Consider the following 22540-nt stretch of genomic DNA (forward strand, 5'->3'; position numbering starts at 1 on the left):
AATCGGGTCAGACACAGTCCCTGTCCCTCATGGAGCTCACAGTCTTATTCCCCATTTTACAGTTGAGGAAACTGAGCCACAGAGAAGTTAAGTGGCTTGCCCAGGGTCACACAGTAGACATGTGGTGGAGCCAGGATTACAACCCAGGCCCTTCTAACTCCGAAGCCCATGCTCTATCCCCTAGGCCACACTGCTTCTCCATTTAGAAGATCCTTTAAACATATTGACAGATTCTTTCAGGTCATAAAGCTCAGTCCAGTCTCAGACCCAAACATGTAACTGTGTTCATTGTATTACTCTTGTCGGGATGCAGAAGAAAGACATACAGGTCATATGAGGTAAGGAAATAGCACGTTGTTTAAATACTGCAGAACTGCCAGTGGAGCAAGTCAGAAGGGATATTACCAACATTCCTTTGCCTCGTTTTTCAAAAGCTGTGGTGGTGCAGATCACTTCTCTACCTGAGTAATTTTACTATTTGAAATTGCTCCTAAAGCTTTTTATCTTTATGTTCCAGCAGTAGTTCTTTAATATCTAAGACAAATATTGCTAGGTAGTTGGAGAAAAGAAAGGCTAAGTATAAGACTCAGGCTCTTTTGTAGGAGAGTGTTAATTTTGAATGGCAGTTGTTCTGAATTGTAATGTTTTGACAGATGATAGCAAAGGGCTGCTTCACAGTTGTCAAGTATGACATGCTTTTGTGCAGTGGTGGGTCTGGGAAGATGGAGTGGGGGCCCTTCCCATTGAGACCGAGATGCAGGTCCCATTGCTGTCATATTGCCCAACTTGCTCTTAGCTGGACTTTGGGTTTTTTTAGCGGTGTTTGTTAGCACTTTCTCTCTGTCAGGCACTGTTCAAGGCACTGGGGTAGATACAAGTTAATCAGGCCAGAGACAGCTCCTGTCCCCACATGAGAATCACAGTCTAAGTAGAGGGAGAGCAAGTATTGAATCTCCTTTTTGCAGTTGAGGAAATGGAGTCCCAGAAAAGTTGTGTCTTTCCCAAGGTCACACAGCAGGTAAGTGGCAGAGTCGGGATTAGAACCCGGGTCCTCTGACTGCCAGGCCTGTGCTTTATCCACTAAGCTATGCTGGTCCCCTTGAAATTTAAAATTAAAATTTAAAATTTCATTTAAATTTGCATTGTGATTAAAATTTACAGAGAGGGAGGCAGTTCCAGAGCCCAGGTTGGGTGAGGGGAGTGTGCTCAAGATGTGATTTATATTTGTAGACTTTTTCCCTCTTTTCTCTCTCCTCTCCTCTGCTCAGCCTCTTTGTCTCCTCCCACAACTCTGCCTGCCACCAGGGAACAGAAAACGCATAATCCAAGCCTTACCACAAGATGAAAAATGTCTAGGCAGAGTGGTGATAATACATAAGTGAGGAGCTGATTTGGGGAGAACACCAAAATCAAAGCCTAGGTTCTGTTTTCAGTTCTCTTTCAATCCATTCTTTCAAGTAGTAGTAATAGTAATCATGATATTTAAGCGCTTACTAGGTGCCAGGCACTGTACTAAGCACTGCGGTGGATACAAGTAAATCAGGCTGAACACAGTCCCTGTCCCATATGGGGCTCACAGCCTTAATACCCATTTTACAGTGAGGGAACTGAAGCACAGAGAAGTGAATTGACTTGCCCAAAGTCACACAGCAGACAGGTGGTCCTTCTGACACCCTGGCCTGTGCTCTTTCTACTAGGCCATGCTGCTTCTCACATGTAGCGAGGGCCTGCAAGAAGGCTGGCCCTGTAACAGATGGTCAGAGATTGGACAATAGAACTGAAAGAGAAATGGCCCCTGCTGGTCTTCCTAATAATAATAATAATAGTAATGATAATGGTTTTGCGAAGTGATTACTGTGTGCCAAGCACTGTACTAAACACTGGGGTAGATATAAGATAATCAGGTCCCACACGGGGCTCACAGTCTAAGCAGGAGGAAAAACAGCCTCCATTTTGCAAATGAGGGAACTGAGACCCAAAGAAGTGAAGTGACTTGCCCAAGGTGACCCAGCAGCTAAGTGGTAGAACGAGGATTAGAACACAAGTCTTTCTGTGAAGATTGTGAACCCCACATGGGACATGAACTGTGTCCAACCTGATTAACATGTGTTTACCCCAGCATTTAGAGTTGCAGTGTGGCCTAGTGGATAGAGCACAGACCTGGGAGTTAGAAGGACTGGGTTCTAATCCTGGCTCCACCACTTATCTGCTGTGTGACCTTGGGCAAGTCACTTAATTCTCTAGGCCTCAGTTCACTCATCTGTAAAATGGGGATTAAGACCGTGAGCCCTCTGTGGGACAGGGACTGTGTTCAACCCGATTTTCTTGTACCCACCCCAGCACTTAGAACAGTGCCTGACACATAGTAAGTGCTTAAATACTACAATTACTATTATTATAATTTCTGACTCCCAGCCTATGCTCTGTCCATTTTGCTGTCTGTCTCCCCCTTCTAGATTGTGAGCCTGTTGTTGGGTAGGGACTGTCTCTTTATGCTGCTGAATTGTACTTTCCAAGTGCTTAGTACAGTGCTCTTCATACAGTAAGTGCTCAATATATATGATTGACTGACTGAATGAATGAGTGCTTTTTAAGGTGTGCACCAGGAGTTTGCAAGTGCAAATCCTGGGCTGTGTCCCCAAGCAGCTCAATGGGGAACCTGCCCAGGTCAGCCTGAGCCACCTTAGCCCGGGCCACTGGAATCAATGGTTGGCGCAGTGCCACACAAGTGTTTCCTGGCCCTCGGAACTCTCAGTCCCAGGAATGCAGGAATACGTGCTCTCCTTCTACGAATACATGCTCTCCTTCTACCCCACTCACCACAGAGCAGAGATTTAGTCCTGCAAGCTGGCACTCAGTCCGATCACATGATGCAAAACTTAATTAGAGGGAATATTCTGTGCCCTCACCTTTTTTTTTCCAAGCAGGCAGCTCAGTACTGCAGTAATGCTGTAGCAAGTGGGATACTCACTCCTGCTTCCTGAAAATAAATAGTTCAAAGAGCAGATAACTTGGAACTAACAACCCTTTAAGAAACATAAACAAGCACAAGTGGGCAGTGAGGCCAAACAGTGTTATTGAAGAGCTGCTCTTGAATTTCCATTCCATAACATAGAACCCTTGTTTGCAAATTCAGGAAGACATCACAGATCGGGGTTGATTCTGATCTGATCTGATTCTGATTCTGATTCTGATTAGCTGATAGAAAATATCTGGAACATAGCAATCTTAGAGAAAAATAGCTTTCATTACTTTTTTATATTACAGCTTAGTGAAGCGAAAGAATGTTGTGGAAACATATCAGAATTCTTCCAAACCTCATGGTGTTCACATTATGGAAGGAAAAATGAAATCTAGGCAATCCAGTTCTGTTAAAGTGCATGTTTTCTGTACGCGTCTTGGATAGATCACGGTTGAGGAGCATTCCTCCAACAGCATGAGAAGCAGCAAAGCCTAGTGGAAAGAACACAAGCCTGGGAGACAGAAGGACCGGGGTTCTAATACCTGCTCTTCCATTTGTCTGCTGTGTGACTGTGGGGAAGTCACTTAACTTCTCTGTCACCTCATCTGTCAAATAGGGCTTCAGACTGTGAGTCCCATCTGGGACATCGACTGTGTCCAACCTGATTAGGTTGTATCTGCCCCAGCATTTAGTATAGTGTCTGGCACATAGTAAGCACTTAATAAATGCTATTAAAAAAAAGCACAAGCCATTTTGCATGCAGTTTCCCAGATTATCGTGGACTATATCCAGGGAGGGACATGTACAAAAGAATGCTGGGCATTGAGACTCTCTACTGCTGAAAGTTAAAAACAAACAAACGAATGACCCCCCCCCCCCACCCAAAACAAAAACATTCTAATCAAAATGCCCCCTCCCCAGCTTTCCAAGGGAAGGTAAAAGCCATGGAGGTGAGCACTGGTCTGGGTAGGGGAAGGAGGGTCATGGCGGTGGTGGACAGTCAATCAATCAGTGGTATTATTGAGCACTTAACTACTTGTAGAGCACTGAACTAAACACTGAAACTGTCCCACATGCATACTGTAGTTGGCTTTGAGCCAGTGCAGTTTCAAGATTCCAGAGTGGAGCAAGGCAGGTGTAAAATGAGACATTTTGCCTTTTCCTCTGCCATTTGACACCGAACCTATAGAATCCCTGGAAATGACATGTTAATACCCCAATTTAAGGAAAAGAGGTGAAAGCAGAAGGGGTTTTTTTCCTGGATTTTATATCAAATCTCTTTCCGTCACTCAGTACCATTTATTGAGCACTTTACTCTGTGCAGAATAATGGTAAGTGCCTGGGGTAGTCAGAAAAATTTAGTAGACTACCCTGCCCCTCTACTGATCTCAGCCCACAAACCTGCAGCTCTGGTTCACCTCCGCAGTATGCTTTCACTGTCCACGTTCTTGTGTGTGGGGTGCTGCTAGCAGAAATCCAGACACCAGGCCAATCTCGTTCATCTCAGACACCGTGCCCTGCTTTAACTCTGCCCTCACCTCTCTACGGAAGCAGTACTTCTCCATTGTGATGGACTCCTATGCCCATTGGCCACATCAGCTGTTTCACACTTTCAATTCTCTCTTCCAACCCCCCCCATCTCTTGCCCTTAATGACCTTTAAACCTTTTTAATTGTTAAAATCGAAACCATCCGGTATGATCTCCCTAGAATCTCCCTCGCACCTTTCTAATCTCACCTTCCTCCTGCTCCCCTTCTCAGCCATCCTTCTCAGCAGTATCTCAAGAGGCAGTCTCCATCCTCTTCAAAATCTACCCCCTGCACCTTTGCCTCCCACCCCACCCCTTCAGACTTTATTGAAACACTTTCCTCCCTCTCCTTCCCTCCCTGACCCCCATCTCCAGCTGCTCACTCTCCAATGGCTCCTTCCCCTCTGCTTGCAAACGTGTCCATATATCAGTTATTCTAAAGAAACTCTCCCATGACCCCAGAGCACCCTGTAGTTATTGCCCCATCTCCTTCCTTCCTTTTCTTCCCAAACTCCTTGAGTTGTTTGCATCTTCCTCTCCATTCTCTCCTTGACCCTCTGCAAACTGCCCATTCCATGGAAACTGCACTCTCTGAGGATTGGGAACATACTGGTTCAAGAGACCACCATTATCACGCCACAGGCACTTACAGGGGCTATCAGCTATACTCTTGGTGGCCCTCGCTCTCAGTGACAAGTCTCGCAGCTCTGGAAGCTGTGCTGTAGCATCACTTCCCTGGCAAGGTTGTGTACAAGCAGATGCGCAACGTAGGATCACGGCATATGTCACTGTCCAGGAGAGCAGGAAAAGTCCAATGGGCAGGCTGCCAGGAGAAGGGAGAGGACACTGCAGAGAAGAGGCCATTTAAGATGGAACAAGGTTGGCCAACTCGTCAATTATATTGAAAGCCTAAATTTTCTCACTGTGAGTGGTCCCCTCAGATTAATCAGTGCAGGATCGAACAGGAGCTGGGTGATCTCACAGCCTAAAGTGACCCCTCCCTGATTTCAGAGCTCTTTCCAGTAGGTATTTTTGAAGGATGGATAAATTATAGGGGATGTGAATTGAAAATATTGTATAATTTACTTTGGGGCAGGATTTTTAATTCCTGCCTCAGCAGTGTAAGTTTAGTTGATTTATTTATGTATTTATTTTTTGCATTAACATTTCTGGAACATTCTTCCCTCTGAAGAGTCCAAGATCCTGCTCAAGCAATTTCTAAGTATCAGACACCCATCAAGGCCCCAACAAAGGAAGTCAGTAGGGAAAGTCAAGGCAGTGGGAAGACCTGGCGGGAGATGAACGAAAGGGAGGGAGCTAGAGAGAGAAAAGGCAACTCTCTTCTTTCCCCCCTCTCTTCTCTCTCTTCTTCTCCCTTTGACAACCATGGGCTTGCCAGGAAGCATGGAGGGAACATTTTGTGGGCTGGCAGCTGCAGAGTGTGGAAGAACTTATTGCTGGTGGGGCAAAAATTAATGTACTGTGCTGTTTTTACTGGCACCCCAGGCCAGTTTAGTTCTCATTTAGGGCCAGTCCCTAGTCCATTTACGTCTTTCAAGGCTGAATATGGTCTCCGTCTGTTCTGAGGGCGTTTAATAGGATTCCGAGTTGAGGAATTGTCCTCAGAGTGTTTCTAAAATCAGGCATAGCTGCAGCTTCAAGTTGAAATAGCCAATTAGAGGGAAAAGCAAATGTGAAGCCCACAGTGGGTAGCCTCAGAGGAAGACAGTTGAGGGAGCTTGGCACTGTGCTACAGGAGCAAAAGCATCTGAGTCGGCTCTATTTGGAAATTGCTTTGTGACCGAGCTGCCCTTGGGGTAGAGGCTGAAAAGTCTAGTAGAGAACCTTCTTAGCTTTAGCAAACCCACTGATGGCAGGGGAGAAGAAGATGGTCATAACATCCTTGCATAAGTTTCTGCCCTCACCTGGGGTTCGGGTAACATTCTTTTATCTTTTTTTAATGGCATTTAAGTTCCAGACACTGTACTAAGTGGTGGGGTAGATTCAAGATAATCAGGTTGGACACAGTCCCATCCCACATAGGACTCATGTGTCTTATTCCCCATTTTATAGATGTGGTAACCGAGGCACAGAGAAGCAGCCTGGCCTAGTGGATAGAACATGGGTCTGAGGATCAGAAGGACTTGGGTTCGAATCCCAGATCCAGCACTTGTCTCCTCTGTGACCTTGGGCAAGTCACTTAACTTCTCTGTGCCTCAGTTACCTTATCTGTTAAAGGGGATTAAGACTGTGAGCCCCAAGTGGGACATGGACTGTGTCCAACCTGATTTACTTGTGTCTACTCCAGTACTTAGAACAGTCCCTGGCACATGTAAGTCCTTAACAAATACCATTTTTTTTGAACAAACTTGCCCAAGGTCATGCAGCATACAAGTGGTGGAGCCAGGATTAGAACCCAGATTCCCATACACCTAATTGTATCTTCTTTCTGCTAAGCCTTGCTGCCATGCTGCTGCTACACTGTTCCCAACCTGTGTCTTGTGCTAATGCATCAACTTTATCCATAACTGCAATAGAAATCAGTCAGAACCAGGCAAGCCGGCTCTATTTCAAGCACGCTCAGCTTGGCGTTCAGACAGGTGCCCTCTTTTAGGCAGCTGCTGCTCACATCTCTCTCCACCCCTTCCCCCACCCTCCTCCATCAGTTGCTCTACCTGAGAGAGTCAGAAGGAGACTTGGCCTCGGCCTAGGCCAGCAGTCATGGGCAAAGGGAGAGAGGGACCATGGAGGCCTTGGTGAGGCCTGCATTTTTTTCACCTGGGGATGAGTGTGCCAAATCTCTTAATCCCCTTAGCTTGGTCCAGATCCCCTGTGGAATGGCACATCTTCTGAGTTGTGCCTGAGGCATGCTGCCATGACTTGGCACGGGATGGCTGGCTTGGCCTTTTTGAGTGAACCCATGTTTTGCGGCTCATCCCAGGGCCATACCTGTCTGGCCCACACTTTCTCTTGGATTTTCCACATTAAGTCAGTACAACCTGCACCTCAGTGTGGCATACAGATGAAAGCACTAAATAAAAAGTCGGTCCTGATTTAATTCATTGAACATTTGAGCGGTACAATTATTTCATTCATTTAATTGTATATGATAAGCGCCTGTTATTTGTTCAGTACACTGTACAAAGCATTGGGGTGAAAAATACAAGGATGAGAACTATCCCTGGGCCTCAAAGGACTCACAATGAAAGAACAAGATGGAGATTGGTTGGTGTCGGACAGATAGGAATGATAGAATTCACAAAAACAGAAGAACCACATGAAAATTCAGGGACATGAATAAATATATTGTGGCCAAAATATATTTTGGTGAGGAGCCTGAAACTCAGGCAGTCTTGTTGCTCTGACAGGGCTGACTGTCCCAAGAGTAACCACAACCTTCCCAAAAGTCTGAAAGTTAGTGTCACTTTAGAGAATTTGCATTTGTAAAGCTTCAATCCATCATTCGGTGGTACTATATAAATGATGTATTTATTAATGTCTGTCTCCCCCTCAAGACTGTAAGCTCATTGTGGACAGGGAACATTATCTACTGACTGTTGTATTATACTCTTCCATGGGCTTGGTACAGTGCTCTGTCCACAGTAAGCGCTTAATAGATATCCTTGATGATGAATTATTGAATGCCTAGCATGTCCAGAGCAATACAACAGAGTTGGTAGACATGATCTCTGGCTTCATGGAGCTTACAGTCTAGTGGAGGAGTTTACAATCCAGTGGGACCATTGGGATAAAATGAATTATTTCCTAAGTGACTTTCGGATCTATGTTTTTCCAACTGAGTACCTAACATTGTAACCAATGATATTATCTATTCTCCCATTAACCAAACATGATTTCTAGGAAGTGTTGTTTCATTTCTTGAAGTATCAGAAGGCGATAAAACTTGAATGCGTAAAACAGGGAGGTATCTTTAGTGAATTGGAATGGGGGAAGCATGATTCTAGTTTAAAACACGTTCAAGAAGTTGGGGGCAAGGGAAAGAGGAGAGGGGAAAATCACATTTGGGAAAACAAGCATATTGTAGAAAATATTGTTAATCAATTTTTCCATTTTAAAAGAAATCCCATATCATCCCAGCCTCTAGCTTTCCAGTTGTGTGCTTTTTTTTCCTTTTAGTGAACTCTTCCCTGTTTTAATGAAGTTTGTCATCGACTTCAGATACTGTCTTTAAAACAGTGCAGCCCATTGGTTTCTGCTGCTTGGGAGCAAGGCAAGATAGGGTCCCCTGATGGCAAAGATGTGATTCTCACCGACCTCGAAGCTAGCACTGTCTGGACTTGCCAAGATGGGGATTACTCGAAATGCTCTGGCAGTTCAGAGATCCCCGGGTGAGGATGCAGGCAGTGCACGTAATCATGAAGTCTGTTCCGAAACTGTTGCAAATCCCAGTGTGACTGCTGCCCTCTCGCCCCCAGGGCATCCAGCAGGAATCAGCAGGAATCATGATTACAGTCTGCTTTATGCTCTAACTTTTTAACCACATATTCCAAAGCACTTTCTACACTCATATATCTGAAGAATCTCTGTGAGTGAAAGGAAAATAGGATAGTCCCAATATATTGGGGGGATTTATCGGTTGGGTTTCTGCACTCCTGTTCCCCCAACACCCCCCATACATCCCCTAAAAGATGCCAAGTAGATGGAGTAAAGAAGCCTAATTCTGAGAGTAGCTGTTCAAGGTCTTGACAGTGTGAATTCCATCATGGTCCAGTGTGTGATTCTGTAGGTAACTTTGGTAATAATTAACTCGATGTTTTCGAGCAGATGATTTCAGTGGACACTAAAAGCCCAGTGATGCAATCGTAGCATGCCAATGTGCTCCACACCTTCCTGCTCCATGTAACTTCCTCTTGTACTTAACTCATTCCACTCCTCACCCCTCCCCTGAGGGTACCAGCTGTTTATCTTCCTGCCCTTCCTGTAGCTACTTCACAGGAATTGAATCAAGGGGAGGGAGGTTCAGGAAGAGGTGAAGCTGTTGGCAGGCTGCAGTTGCCTCACCTGAATTCCTGGGGTGGAAAATAGCCCAACTTTGCTCTCATTAACCAGCAGGCAGGTTGAATTGGGAGGGGATATGGGCCAGCAATGAAGGCAGAATAGAAAGCCTAGTGGACAAACTCTTGTCCACTCCCAGTTCTGTTTGTATTTGTCTGGCTGTTCCTTCTCAGTCTGTTTAGGGGGTTACTCCTCTGCCTCCCACCCACTGTAGGAGTCCCTCGATGTTCAGTTCTAAGTTTCCTTCTATTCGCCATCTACTACACCTACTCCCTCCCACGACTTCAAGCAGAAAGGCCTGGTGGATAGAACACGGGCTTGGGAGTCAGAGAGACCCGTGTTCTGATTTTGGCTCCACCACTTCTCTGCTGTGTGACCTTGGGCAAGTTACTTCACTTCTCTGTGCCTCAGTTACCTCATCTGTAAAATGGGGATTAAGACTATGAGCTGTATATGGGATAGGAACTGTCTTCAATGTGATCAACTTGTGTCCACCCCAGCACTTAGTACAGTGTCTGGCACATAGTAAGTGCTTAACAAATGCCACTAAAAAAAAAAAAACAATAATAAAACCTACCATCACCAGATCTTCCTCTCCAGGCCAGACCTCTTTCCTCTGCAGTTTAGCATTTCGTCCTGCCCTCAGGACATCGTTCCTTGGTTGCCCCACAGTCACTTAAAGCTTAACGTATCTAAAACAGAACTCCTCATCTTAGCACACTGACCCTATCCTCCCCCAGACTTTCTCATTCCTCAGAAAACACCACTATCTTGCCTTTTTCACAAGCCCGTACCCATGGCATTATCCGCAACTGATTTCTCTCATTCAACCCACATATTCAGTCTGTCGCCAAATTCTGTTGGTTCTACCTTCGTTACCTCTCTAGAATCCATCCCTTCCTCTCCATCCAAACTGCTACCCTGCCGATCCAAGAACTTATCCTATCCCACCTTGACTGCTGCATCAGCCTTCTTACCCACCTCCCTGCTTCCTGCCACTCTCCCCTCTCCAATCCATGCTTCACTCTGCTGACCAGATCATCTGTCTCAAATGGCATTCGGGTCATGTGTCCCCCATTCCTCAAAATCCTCCAGTGGGTGTCCATCCACTTTTGTGCCAAACAGAAACGCTTACCATCAGCTTGTAGGCATTCAATCAGCTCTCCTTGCTGGTCTCCTTCTACGACCCAGTGCACATACTTCATTCCTCAAACGCCAGCCTACTCACTGCATCTGGTCTCGTTTTCTCACTACCGACCCACTTCCCACATCCTCCCGTTGGCCTGGAACTGCCTCCTCCTTCATGTTCAACAGATCACCATCCGTGCACCCTCAAAGCCCTACTAAAAGCACATCTCCAAGATGCCGTCCCCACTCTGTAATTTATTTTAATGTCTGTGCCCCCTCTAGTCTGTAAGCTCCTTGTGGGCAGGGACCATGTTTATCAATGTTATTGTAGGGTACTGTCCCAAGGACTTAGTACTTCACTTTACACACAGTGAGTACCGAGTAAATACCGTCAGTTGAGTGTGAGCTGGATCTTGCCCCTGAAAATATTTTGCATATATTGACTAGCTCTTCCGTTGGTCGACTGGAAAGGGCAAGGCTCTAGGAATTAGGGGAGCTGAGTTCTAATTCTGCAGTTCTGCCTTTTGGCAGTGTGCCATTAGTGAATGACACAAGGTGGAAAAGTTGAGCAGGAATACTGAAAAAAAAATCTGGCTAATGTGGACGTGCACTTTACAGTGTGCAGAGCCTCCATGCCCACCTACTTGCTTCTTGTACTTGGGCCTAGGTGGGACCGTGACCAGCCGGAGCGATAATGTGCCAGTGGCAGGGTGCAAACCACCACCCCTTGAATCACTTCCTCTAGGACTTGTCCATCATTTTCAACCAGAGACTTCATTGTCCTTTTTGCTCCCATTTATTAGGTCTTTACAATTTACAGAGGACAGTAATATCCCTGGGGTAAAGTCCAGGAAATTAACTCAGACCCAGCCCTTGGCCCCAAAGGGTCTTATGATCCAAACTGGGGAAGACGTATGTAATAATAATAATGATAATAATAATGGTATTTAAGTGCTTGCTATGTGCCCAGCACTGTACTATGTGCTGGGGTAGATACAAAATTGGGTTGGACACAGTCCCTGTCCCTGATGGGGCTCACAGTATTGATCCCCATTTTGCAGATGAGGTAACTGAGGCACAGAGAAGTGAAGTGACTTGCCCAAGGTCACACAGCAGGCAAGTGGCAGAGGTAGGATTAGAACCCATGACCTCCTGACTCACAGTTCTATCACTACGCCATGTTGCATTTCTGCTTATGAACAAGAAGCATGTAAAAGAAACCACCAAAACCCCCCACTGCAATAAGCATGTGAAGCAGTCTTTGGGGATGTCAGGCTTTGGGTCCCTTGCCGCTGTGGCCAATCGGTCCATGGTATCAAATAGCCACTGCTGTCCTAAAGGTGGTCTGAGGGGTTTGGGCAAAGCGTGAGGGTGATCTGGATGCTGGAGGAAAGCCCCACCCCATACCCTCTGCTGGGATGGGGGCTCTGAGTCAAGTAGTTGCAAGCTTCTGTACAATATCCATAGTGCCCTCCCCACATCCACCAAGCTAGCTCTCTTCCTCCCTTCAAGGCCCTACTGAGAGCTCACCTCCTCCAGGAGGCCTTCCCAGACTGAGCCCCCTCCTTCCTCTCCCCCTCCTCCCCCCTCCATCCCCCCGCCTTACCTCCTTCCCTTCCCCACAGCACCTGTATATATGTATATATGTTTGTACGTATTTATTACTCTATTTATTTTACTTGTACATATCTATTCTATTTATTTTGTTAATATGTTTGTTTTGTTCTCTGTCTCCCTCTTCTAGACTGTGAGCCCACTGTTGGGTAGGAACTGTCTCTATATGTTGCCAACTTGTACTTCCCAAGCGCTTAGTACGGTGCTCTGCACACAGTAAGCGCTCAATAAATACGATAGATTGATTGGTAGGCAATGATCTGATCAGGTATGCATGTTTATCTCATACTGAACGGTGTTGCTATCAAAATTTGGGTATTTGGTATGGTTTTTGGTGCCAAAGGTAGTGAAAAATAGTTGACATGTATTAATTTTTAACTGTAGGTTTTTCAGGTTGTGAGATGGGTTTCCATATGCACACATGTTATTTATATTCTATTTTCATTCTTTCTATGCTGTGTTTAAACCCATTGAAAAGATTCGTGTTGTTTGAGTATATTTCTAGATACCATTTTAATCAGAATTAATGGACATTTTAGTTTCATTTAGAAAATGTGGTATAATATATGATAGTATTAATCTTTATAGTTGAATAGTTTTAGGAGTACATTTATTTTATAGTTTCTCATTTTTATTGTGGGGTTTTATTGAAAATGTGTGGTAATTATACTAATTTATAATGTAAAATTTAGAATAATCTTCAATTTAGTTCATTTACAGTAATGACAGTCAGTAGGAAACATTTCTCCATTTCTCCGGTTCACCATTCCTTAAATACTTTTTTGATGATTCTGTTTTTTTCTCTGCATAATTCAGAGTGTGTTCATAGAGAGGCTCCACATAACAGTCAGTACCAGTGACTGTTCATCAGTGAAAAGAGAAACCAAACCTTCTTTAGGGATTATGGAAGTGATTAAATCTGAGTTTGTCATATTTAGTAGAACCCCATTATGGAAATTCTGGCAAAAGACAAAATACAAGTTGTTAATGAGCCAAATTAGCATGATGCTACTGTAAACACATGCTATGCACACTGCCTTGAGAAAGCCTGTCCTCTTCAGAGTCTCATGATAATAATTATGGTATTTGTTAAGCACTTACTATGTGCCAACCACCATTCTAAGCACTGGGTTAGACACAAGGTAATCAGGTTAGACACAGTCCCCATCCTACATGGAGCTCACAGTCTAAATCCCAATTTTCCAGGGAACTGAGGTACAGAAAAGTGAAGTGACTAACGGTCACACAGTAGACAAGTGGTGGAGCTGGCATTAGAACCCGGGTCCTTCTGGCTTCCAGGCCTGTGCTACATCCATTTGGCCCCGCTGCCTCTCATCCATTAATCACTCAGTTGGGAGATTTGCAGGTAGTCCCTTCTAAGTCTCTGCCCTCCCCTAATTCTGCCTAGAGGCTTAAGTGACAGTGTCAATCAGTTGTACTTATTGAGCATTCCCATGTCCATAGCACTGTCATAAGCTCTTGGGAGAGTGCAACAGAGTTGGTAGATACTTTCCGTGCCCACAACGAGACCACAGTTTAGAGGGGAATTGAGTGCCAACAGAGCAGAAGTTCTTTGCTCTCAATATTCTGCATATAGTATAAGAATAATAATGGTGTTATTTAAGGGCTTACTATGTGGCAAGTTGTACTAAGCATTGGGGTACGTATGAAATAAGTATATCTGACACAGTCTCTACCTATAGGGAATTCACAGGATAAGTAGGAGAAGTCTGTGTTTCCAAAATGACAAATGGCAGCAATAAGGAAAAAAAAGTTATATATATATGTATATATATATATATGTATATATATACACATACATACATACATATATAAATAATTTATCTTCCTTATTGTTGCCTTATTGATATCAGGTTAGAGCTTGGTCTGTTGGTTCCAAAATCAGGTAAATTGATCATCTTGGGAGATTTCAATGAAAGGGTTGTTACGGGTGCAGAAACTTGGGGAAAAGAAAGTTATTGCCCCTCAAGAGATTGAAAAGCTAAAGAGCAGCAGGTCATTTCTGCTCCATGAAGATCACCAAATCAGCTCATACAGAGCATTGTCTTCCACCTCTCTGGTAATGCTTGGATGCAGGCAAAATCTAAACAGAATGAAGCATAAATGATATCACTGTCCATTGAAAGTATTGGAGGATGTATGCAAATATGTATGAATATTTGATTCTGGCATTTATGCTCCACCCAAGCCAACATAACAACTCATGAGTCCGTGGTATGTAAGGAGTGTCCACTGAGTGCTATGGACCTTATTATAAAACATTTTTAATGATATTTGTTAAGCACTTAGTATGTGCCAGGCACTGTACTGAGTGCTGGGGTAGATGTTAGCTATTCAGTTTGGACACAGTCCATATCCCACATGGCCCAAGATCACACAGCAGACAAGTGGCAGATCTGAGATGAGAACCCCTGACCTTCTGACTCCCAGGCTCGTGCTCTGTCCACTGTGCCAGGATGGCCACCCATCCCCTGGCAGGTTGCAAGTGTTGGTTTGGCGGGACCATGTATCCTGCAACATGAATTTAATCTCCTCCTCTAAAAGAGTGGGGGAAGCAGAGACCCATCTATTTATTCTATTCTATTCTATTCTATTCTATTCTATCAATTCTATTTGTTCTGACAATTTTGACACCTGTCTACCTGTTTTGTTATCTGTCTCCCCCTTCTAGACTGTGAGCACAATGTTGGGTAGGGGCCATCTCTATATGTTGCTGACTTATACTTCCCAAGTGCTTAGTACAGTGCTCTGCACACAGTAAGCGCTCAATAGATATGATTGAATGAATGAATGAATCTATCCCTGGACCGGTACGTAGTTCTTAATCAATCATGGGTATCATTGAGCACTTGCTATGTGCAGAGCACCATACTAATGGCTTGGAAGAGTACAGTACAACAGAATTAGCATTCATTTATTCATTCAGTCGTATTTATTGAGCACTTATGTGCAAAACACTGTAGTAAGCACTTGATAGAGTACAATACATTAGCAGACACGTTCCTTGCCAACAATGAGTTCCAAGTTTTAATTATTCTTATCCCAGCATGATTTATCCCAGCTCATCAGTGTCCAGCACTGAAAGACCACTGCCTTTTTTGTTTTTATATCTAGAAAGATGAAGTCTTCAGTACACCCAGAAGAAGATGACTTTGTGCCAGAACTACATAGAAATGTTCATCCTCGAGAGCGACCTGACTGGGAGGAAACTCTCAGTGCCATGGTAAGGTCTCATTTTGTATTTTCTACCCATTGGGCATGAGGATCATTATTATGATTATTCCTTATAATAAATTTCAAATTATCCCTTTGAGTTACAAAGTTTTTGAAGGACTGTTAGATGCATCAAAGGTGTGTCTAATGATCTTCGAGTATTCAGGTGTCTGTTAGCAGTTTCACCACTGTTGCCTCAAATAAAAATGCTCACATAAATCTGAATGTCAGTCAATCACTGGTATTTAATTGAGCACTCACTGTGGGCAGAGCGTTGTACTAAGCGTTTGAGAGTCTGCTTTCTGGAACAACGTGCATCTTTGTTTAGAAGTTGTCTTTTGTTTTAGGTTCTTAAAAATCTACCCATTCTGACCTAACAAGAGAAATGAATTCCCGAGTCGAAGGGTAGCTTCATGCCTGTACATTTTTGTAACCTATGCAAGGCTGTGGCAAACATGGGTGACAGCTCACTTTATCAGAAGTGGCCAGAAATGAGTCTCAGTACAGTACAGCATGTGGAAACAAAAGCTCTCTTGTAATACATGGATCTAACAAATGGGCATTCAACACTTAAGGATTGTTGTAAAGTCTCCTTAGATTGACATTTTGCTCCTATCATAACATTGATAGAAAATTTGGCACTTCTGCGTGAGCTCAGTGACAGTTTTCAGCACCACTGATTTTTCCGGTGGCAGTGCCCACGCTCAGTCATCATTGATGTGTAATTCTTGTTGCTTACAGATGACTCAGAATGATATGGGTTATAAAATGATTAGCCTAGAGAACTCTTGTTGCCTTTGTTTTATTTACTCGGATTCAAATCTGGGAGTAGAGAAAGTGGGTGGAGTGAATGTAGATTGTATTTTTGGGTTGGAGAACAAGTCTTTGGCATTCATTTCTCCAAGCAGGTGCAGGTTTGGTGGGGGGAATGAGAGGCCAGGAGTTCAGTGAGAAATGGGGAACATTGTGAGCCCCCTGTGAGGCAGGGAGCCTTTGTCCCACCTGATTATCTTGTATCCACTTCAGCACTTATTATAGTGCTTGGAACATAATAAGTGCTTAACAAATACCATTGTTATCATTATTAGTAAGGGGTAGTGCAACTGACAGGATGACTCGTGTTGAGAGGTTGCTGGTTCTTCTTGTGTATTATCTTCTGTATTTATAAGAAATAATTGTGATGGTGGGTGTCTATGTTCAAGCAAAAGTATTTTTTGAGCACTTTGTGCAGAGCACTGATCTTAGTGTTTGGTAGGGTACAGTAGAGTTTGTAGGCCTCATCCTTGCCATGAAGGAACTTACCATCTAGCAGAATGTGGCCATGTATGTAGTTACCACTAAAGTGACTGTTGGGTGATGACAATTCTTTGTGTTAGGTGATAATAATAATAAAAATAATAATAACAATGGTATATGTTAAGCACTTACTGTGGGCCAAGCACTGTTCTAAGCTCTGGGGTAGATACAAGGTAATCAGGTGTCCCACTTGGGGCTCACAGTCTTAATCCCTGTTTTACAGCTGAGGTAACTGAGGCACAGAGAAGTGAAGTGACTTGCCCAAAGTCACAGAGCTGATAAATGGCAGGATTAGTGGCAGAGCTGTGATTAGAACCCACAACCTCTGACTCCCAAGTCTGGGTTCTTTCCACTAAGCCACGTTGCTTCTCTATATATTTGGAAACCGTTTTATGATATGCAGTGGTAGTTGCAGTTTTATCTCTTGTGTTGGCTGTTTCATAATCTGTTTTATTTGTCTCCTCCCTGTAGTCTGTATGTTCCTTGTGGTCTGGGATTGCAACTACCAACTCTATTATAGTATGCTTTCTGAATATTTAATATAATGCTCTGCACATAGGGGTCCATAAATACCATGGATTGATCAGTTGCTTTTTAGGCCCTTTCTCTAAAATAACCTTCCCTAAAACATGAACTTTTTTTAATGTTTACTCAGTTATGCTCTAACAAGTTTTTTTTACCACCATCTGGAAACAACATGAAGGAAACATTAGAGAGTGCTCTTCCCACAATATGAATCTGTTCTGGGATTAGCACAATCCACAGTTTGGCCCTTGTTGGAAGAAACAGTGATGTGCGGGGCCTCAGTTGAGGCAGGATGTGGCTAAACTTCCCAGCCTGTGCCTCACACTTACTCTATTGCTCAGTACTTTGTGTTTCTTTTTGTTTTGGTAACTTAAAGAATTTACTTGGTAAAAGAGCATTTAGAGGTAAAGTGGTAAAGCATTCTGTTAATGTCAGACATGGCTGTGATGTAGGAACTTCTATCAAAAATTCTGTGATTTTGGTATCATCAAATCATCTACCATCTAATCTATTAATTTCCTGTTGAGTCAGTGATTCCTGTAACATGATTTTCCTGTAATTCTGGATTCTTCAAGAACCCCGTAGTAGAACAGAAATGATGGCCTGCAACATAAATGGGGAAGTGGAAACTCTTATGTGGTTGGGAATCGAAGGTCATATCCTTGTCACTGAAAGAGAATATCCTCTAGGGTTTTAAAAGAATCTTCCCTAGACCCACAATAAGCTAATATTTGATTATTCTTCATAGTTTTTATACCAAATATTTAGTAGAGGTTTTATTTTTATTGAGTTCATTGAACTTAATAAAAAATAAATCCCCTAGTAAATGTTTGTTCTAAATCACTGGAAAACAGGAAATGGAAAAATCAGCAGGCACATAGCTGTGGTTTATCAGGTGTATTGAACATTTCTTTTATATCCACCATAGACACAATTCATTTCAGTTTCGCTTCATTTCTGTTTTTCCGCTGGATGAGGTCAGGGTTCTAAATATCGATTCTACCCATCCAAGCTATTCTGTAATAACTTTTTCTTTTCTCGTAATCACTTTTCATCTCTCAAATTTCCTTACTGCCTCTGTACAAATCAGCATAGACCCAGGACCTAAAGCAAATTAAATTGTGGGCAAGTCAGATTTTAATGAAAATTCAAAATATGATCTAGAGTATATTAGTACTCTTCTTCCTCAGGTTATAGGTACTCACCGACATCATGTGTACTGGGAGGTGATGAAAGTGTTAAATGTGGGAAAGTCCAGGGAAAATTCTGTAGGCCAAAGATCTCTGAAACCCCTTTGAATGACATTTTAATTACTCTTGTTCTCTTACTGACCCTGAAAAATCTCTGTTGATCATTTTAGGTTTCAAATTCCCTGACAGCAAGGGCTGTGTCTCTTTTTTGAACATGGGGAGTCCCCAGTCGTATACTAGACAATCAATCAAAGGTATTTACTGAGTGCTTAACTGTGTGCAGAGCACTGTACTAAAAGCTTTTTTAAAAAATGGTATTTGTTGGACTTTTACTATGTTCCAGGCACTGTACTAAACACTGAATTAGATAGCAAGTTGGACACAGTCCATGTCCCACATGGGGCTCTCAGTCTTAATCCCTGTTTTACAGATGAGGTAACTGAGGCACAGAGAAGTGAAGTGACTGGTCCAAGGTCACCCAGCCAGACAAGTGGTGGAGCGGAATTAGAACTCAGGTCCCCTGACTCCCAGGATGGGCCCTATCTACTGGGCCATACTGTTCCTCTTGGCTTGGGAGGAGCAGTTTAGAAGAGTACAGTACAGTTGGTAGACACAATCCCTGGCCTCAAGAGACATCACAAACCTGTCACCAGGTGGTCGTCTTTAGCCTCATTATCACCACCATCTTCGCCATCAGCAGTTGGCTTACAAGGATATCGTTTAAATCACATACATGCATATATGTGATTCCATCACGTAGGAGTGTGTTGTGCAAGAGCCACAGAGTTATCTTTCTTTCCTGTTTTGCATCAGCTAGTACCTTATTAAAGTGTTGTTTCCGGTTTAAGTCATTGTAAGTTTGTTGTGGGCAGGGGATATATTGCTGTGTTGTACTCTTCTGAGCTCTTAGTACAGTGCCCTGCACACAGTAAGTGCTCAGTGAATATGATTGAGTACATTTTAAGAGTTTGGAGAAAATGGGGATGGACTGTGTTCTCCAAGACTTCAGGGGGAAAGCATGTTATATAGGATATATGGGAAAAAGAAAAAACAAGAAATCACCTCCCCCTTTTCCTTTTCTTCACTTTTCATTTCTTCCCATTGTTTCTAGTAATCAAGATTCCTTAAACTCTTCCAGGATTAATTCAACTCATCACCATTCCTGGTCATTTAACTTTTTTTTTTTTTTTAAAGGAATCTGTGTGTTTCAAACAAAGCACACCCATAGAGATTCTGTCCCCTTTTTGCTGCCTATCCTTCATTCCTAACGCTATGTATCTGAAGGAAAAAGATAGCCAGGTATTATTCCACTGTTGGATGAGGGAGAAAGAATGAACAAAGCCATCTAGTGTTTGCCTAAAGGGCTGATTTTCTTTAAACTCTCTGAAAGAAAGGTTGTAGCTTACCAAACTGGCATGGAATGGGCTGACCAATAGAGAGGCTAGTTTTCCTCATCTTGTGTTTTTGTAGGGAAGTATCGATCGACTGGGCATCTGGATTAATATTTTCAGAATAAATTCTAATGGGAAGAAAGGTTTGAATGGCTTAATCTGAAGCTGAGTGTTTTAAAAGCATTTGAAGACCAGGTCTTCTCATAGGACCAGTGATTAACGGAGGGGAAGCAGTATAGCCTAATGGATAATAATATTGGTATTGGTTAAGCGCTTACTATTTGGATAGAGCATGGGCCTACGAGTCTAAGGACCTGGTTCTAATCCTCACTCTGCCAGTTGTGTGCTGTGTACCCTTGGGCAAGTCATTTAACTTCTCTATTCCTCAGTACCTCAATTGTAAAATGGCAATGAAAACTGTGAGGCCCATGTGGGACGTGGACTTTGCCCAACTTTGGGGTGAAAAATACAAGGATGAGAACGATCCCTGGGCCTCAAAGGGCTCACAAAGTAAGAACAAGATGGAGATTGGCTGGTGTCGGACAGATAAGAATGATAAAATTCATAAAAACAGAAGAACCGCATGAAAATTCAGGGACACAAATAAATATACTGTGGCCAAAATATATTTTGGTGAGAAGCCTGAAACTTGGGCAGGCTTGATGAACTTGTATGTACCCTGGTGCTTAGCACAGTGCCGGGCACATAGTAAGAGCTTAACAAATGCCATTAAAAACATGGAGATTGATTCCAGAACTTGGGCTGAGCTCCATATTTTTTATCAAAAAAACCTTTAGAATTGAATTCTTCATCAATTAGAGATTTGTAACGTAGCAACATTTGTGTATCTCTATGATTGTCTCATCTCTCAATAGATACCTATATACATTCCTTCATTCCATCATATTGAGTGCTTACTGTGTGCAGAGCACTGTACTAAGCACTTGGTATGCATGTATACCTATGTACATGTATCTATTTGTATATATCGAGAGGGTCTACAATAGGGTAGCCAGCCTTTAAATAAAGTGGACGTCTCACCCCTCTGCTCCCCATCTGACCTAGCTCTTTCTCCTCTCACTCTCTCCCAATGTACACCCCAACTTTGAAAATAGCTTCCCTATTTTTCCACAGCTCCTTTGTGCCCCTCTCCCACCTCTCCCCACCCCCATAGCAAATGCCATAAAGGAGGCTAGTGTGGTGAAGTCCACACCACTATGTTGTAAAGCTGCTGTCGGGTGGGAATTTGGAAATGTAACTGCTGCTCGTCTGTAACACAGAATGTCTGAAATCAAAGACTGCCTGTCTAAATCCAAGGAGCGGATGCAATTTTATGATTTCAATATCTTCTAAAAGTTGAATGCTATGTTTAAGGCTGCTTCTTGAACAAACCCTTGCCCTGATTAAAATGCAAAATTAAGGGTTTGAGCTGCTGCCAAAATGTTGCAGCTCTTCAACAATTAACCACAAAACCCTGAACTACTTTGGTGTTATCCAGTGCTGGCTGAAGATTGTGGGAATGTCTTTTCTGGCATGAATCAACCAGGGTTAATTATGAAGGCAGTTAATTGGTCACTGGGAGCTCAGAGGTATATAGTTTGAACTATTGAACTGCTGCTCAGATACCCACTCCTCCCCATTTTTCCTCCCTCATTGCATTGTCAATCATTGTATTATTCAGTGACATTCCAGAGATTGAGTTATTGAGAGGGTCGGTGATTTTGGATTTGATTGAACAGTGAAAGTTGTTACATAGCCACTATACTTTCCCCCTAAGATCCTGTCCTGTCTCCTTTTAGTAGTGTATCCAAGCATTGTTGCTAATTGAATGAAATCTGAAGCTACACTTTTTTTATTCTGTGCCTTGTTCTGGGCAGCTCTTAAGGAGTGAAATCGGAGACAAAGCACTCATTCATTCAGTCGTATTTATTGAGCGCTTACTGTGTGCAGAGCACTGTACTAAGCACTTACCCTTTCACTCATCTGGTGTTGGAGAAAACATACATATAAATGATTTTAAACGGGGAAGAGGATAGCACAGTCATTTAAATGAAATCCTCTTAAGTTGTGTTTTTCAGTTTACTTTCAAAGATCAGCTGTGGGTTAAATTTGCAGTGCATTTTGTTTGCAGTTTGGATCTTGATGGTGGAACTGTTTTCCCAGATGTGAGGCTAGTTGGGTTTTGGGAAGCCAAGAAAGGTGTCGGGAAGGTTCAATTAGGGGTTGGCAGCAGTGCGTTTGCCCCATCATCCACACTTTAGCCCATTGATGAGCATCTTGTAGTCAGCAAATCCAGTATCAAACCAAAAGATAGCCCTCAGTGCAGCCTGGCCTAGCAGATAGAGCATGGGCCTGGGAGTCAGAAGGACCGGGGTTCTAATCCCAGCCCCTTCACTTGTCTGCCGTGTGACCTTGGGCAAGTTGCTTCCCTTCTTTGGGCCTCAGTTACCTCACCTGTCAAATGGGGATTAAGGCTTTGAGCCCCATGTGGGACATGGACTGTGTCCATTATGATTAGCTTGTATCTACCCCAGTGCTCATTACAGTATGTGGCACATTGTAAGCACTTAACAAATACCATTATAAAAAAATTACTACATGTAGGAAACTAAAATTCTACCCAGCAACACCTCTGTCTTCCGAGTAGAGATCAAAA

At 43.2% G+C, this 22540-nt stretch overlaps 1 protein-coding gene across 8 annotated transcripts in view; it reads left to right on the top strand.

The window, feature by feature from the left end:
• ARHGAP32 (Rho GTPase activating protein 32) overlaps positions 1-22540 on the top strand; it is a 368515-nt gene that overhangs the window by 127614 nt on the left and 218361 nt on the right. For all 8 annotated transcript variants that reach the window (XM_038753686.1, XM_038753688.1, XM_038753690.1 and 5 more), the window contains exon 2: positions 15384-15492. In XM_038753686.1, the coding sequence (XP_038609614.1) occupies positions 15388-15492 (105 nt within the window). In that variant the 5' untranslated portion in view covers positions 15384-15387. The remainder of the gene's footprint in view (positions 1-15383; positions 15493-22540) is intronic.

Source organism: Tachyglossus aculeatus, chromosome 11 (genome assembly GCF_015852505.1).
Source record: "Tachyglossus aculeatus isolate mTacAcu1 chromosome 11, mTacAcu1.pri, whole genome shotgun sequence".
NCBI classification, from domain to species: Eukaryota; Metazoa; Chordata; class Mammalia; order Monotremata; family Tachyglossidae; genus Tachyglossus; species Tachyglossus aculeatus.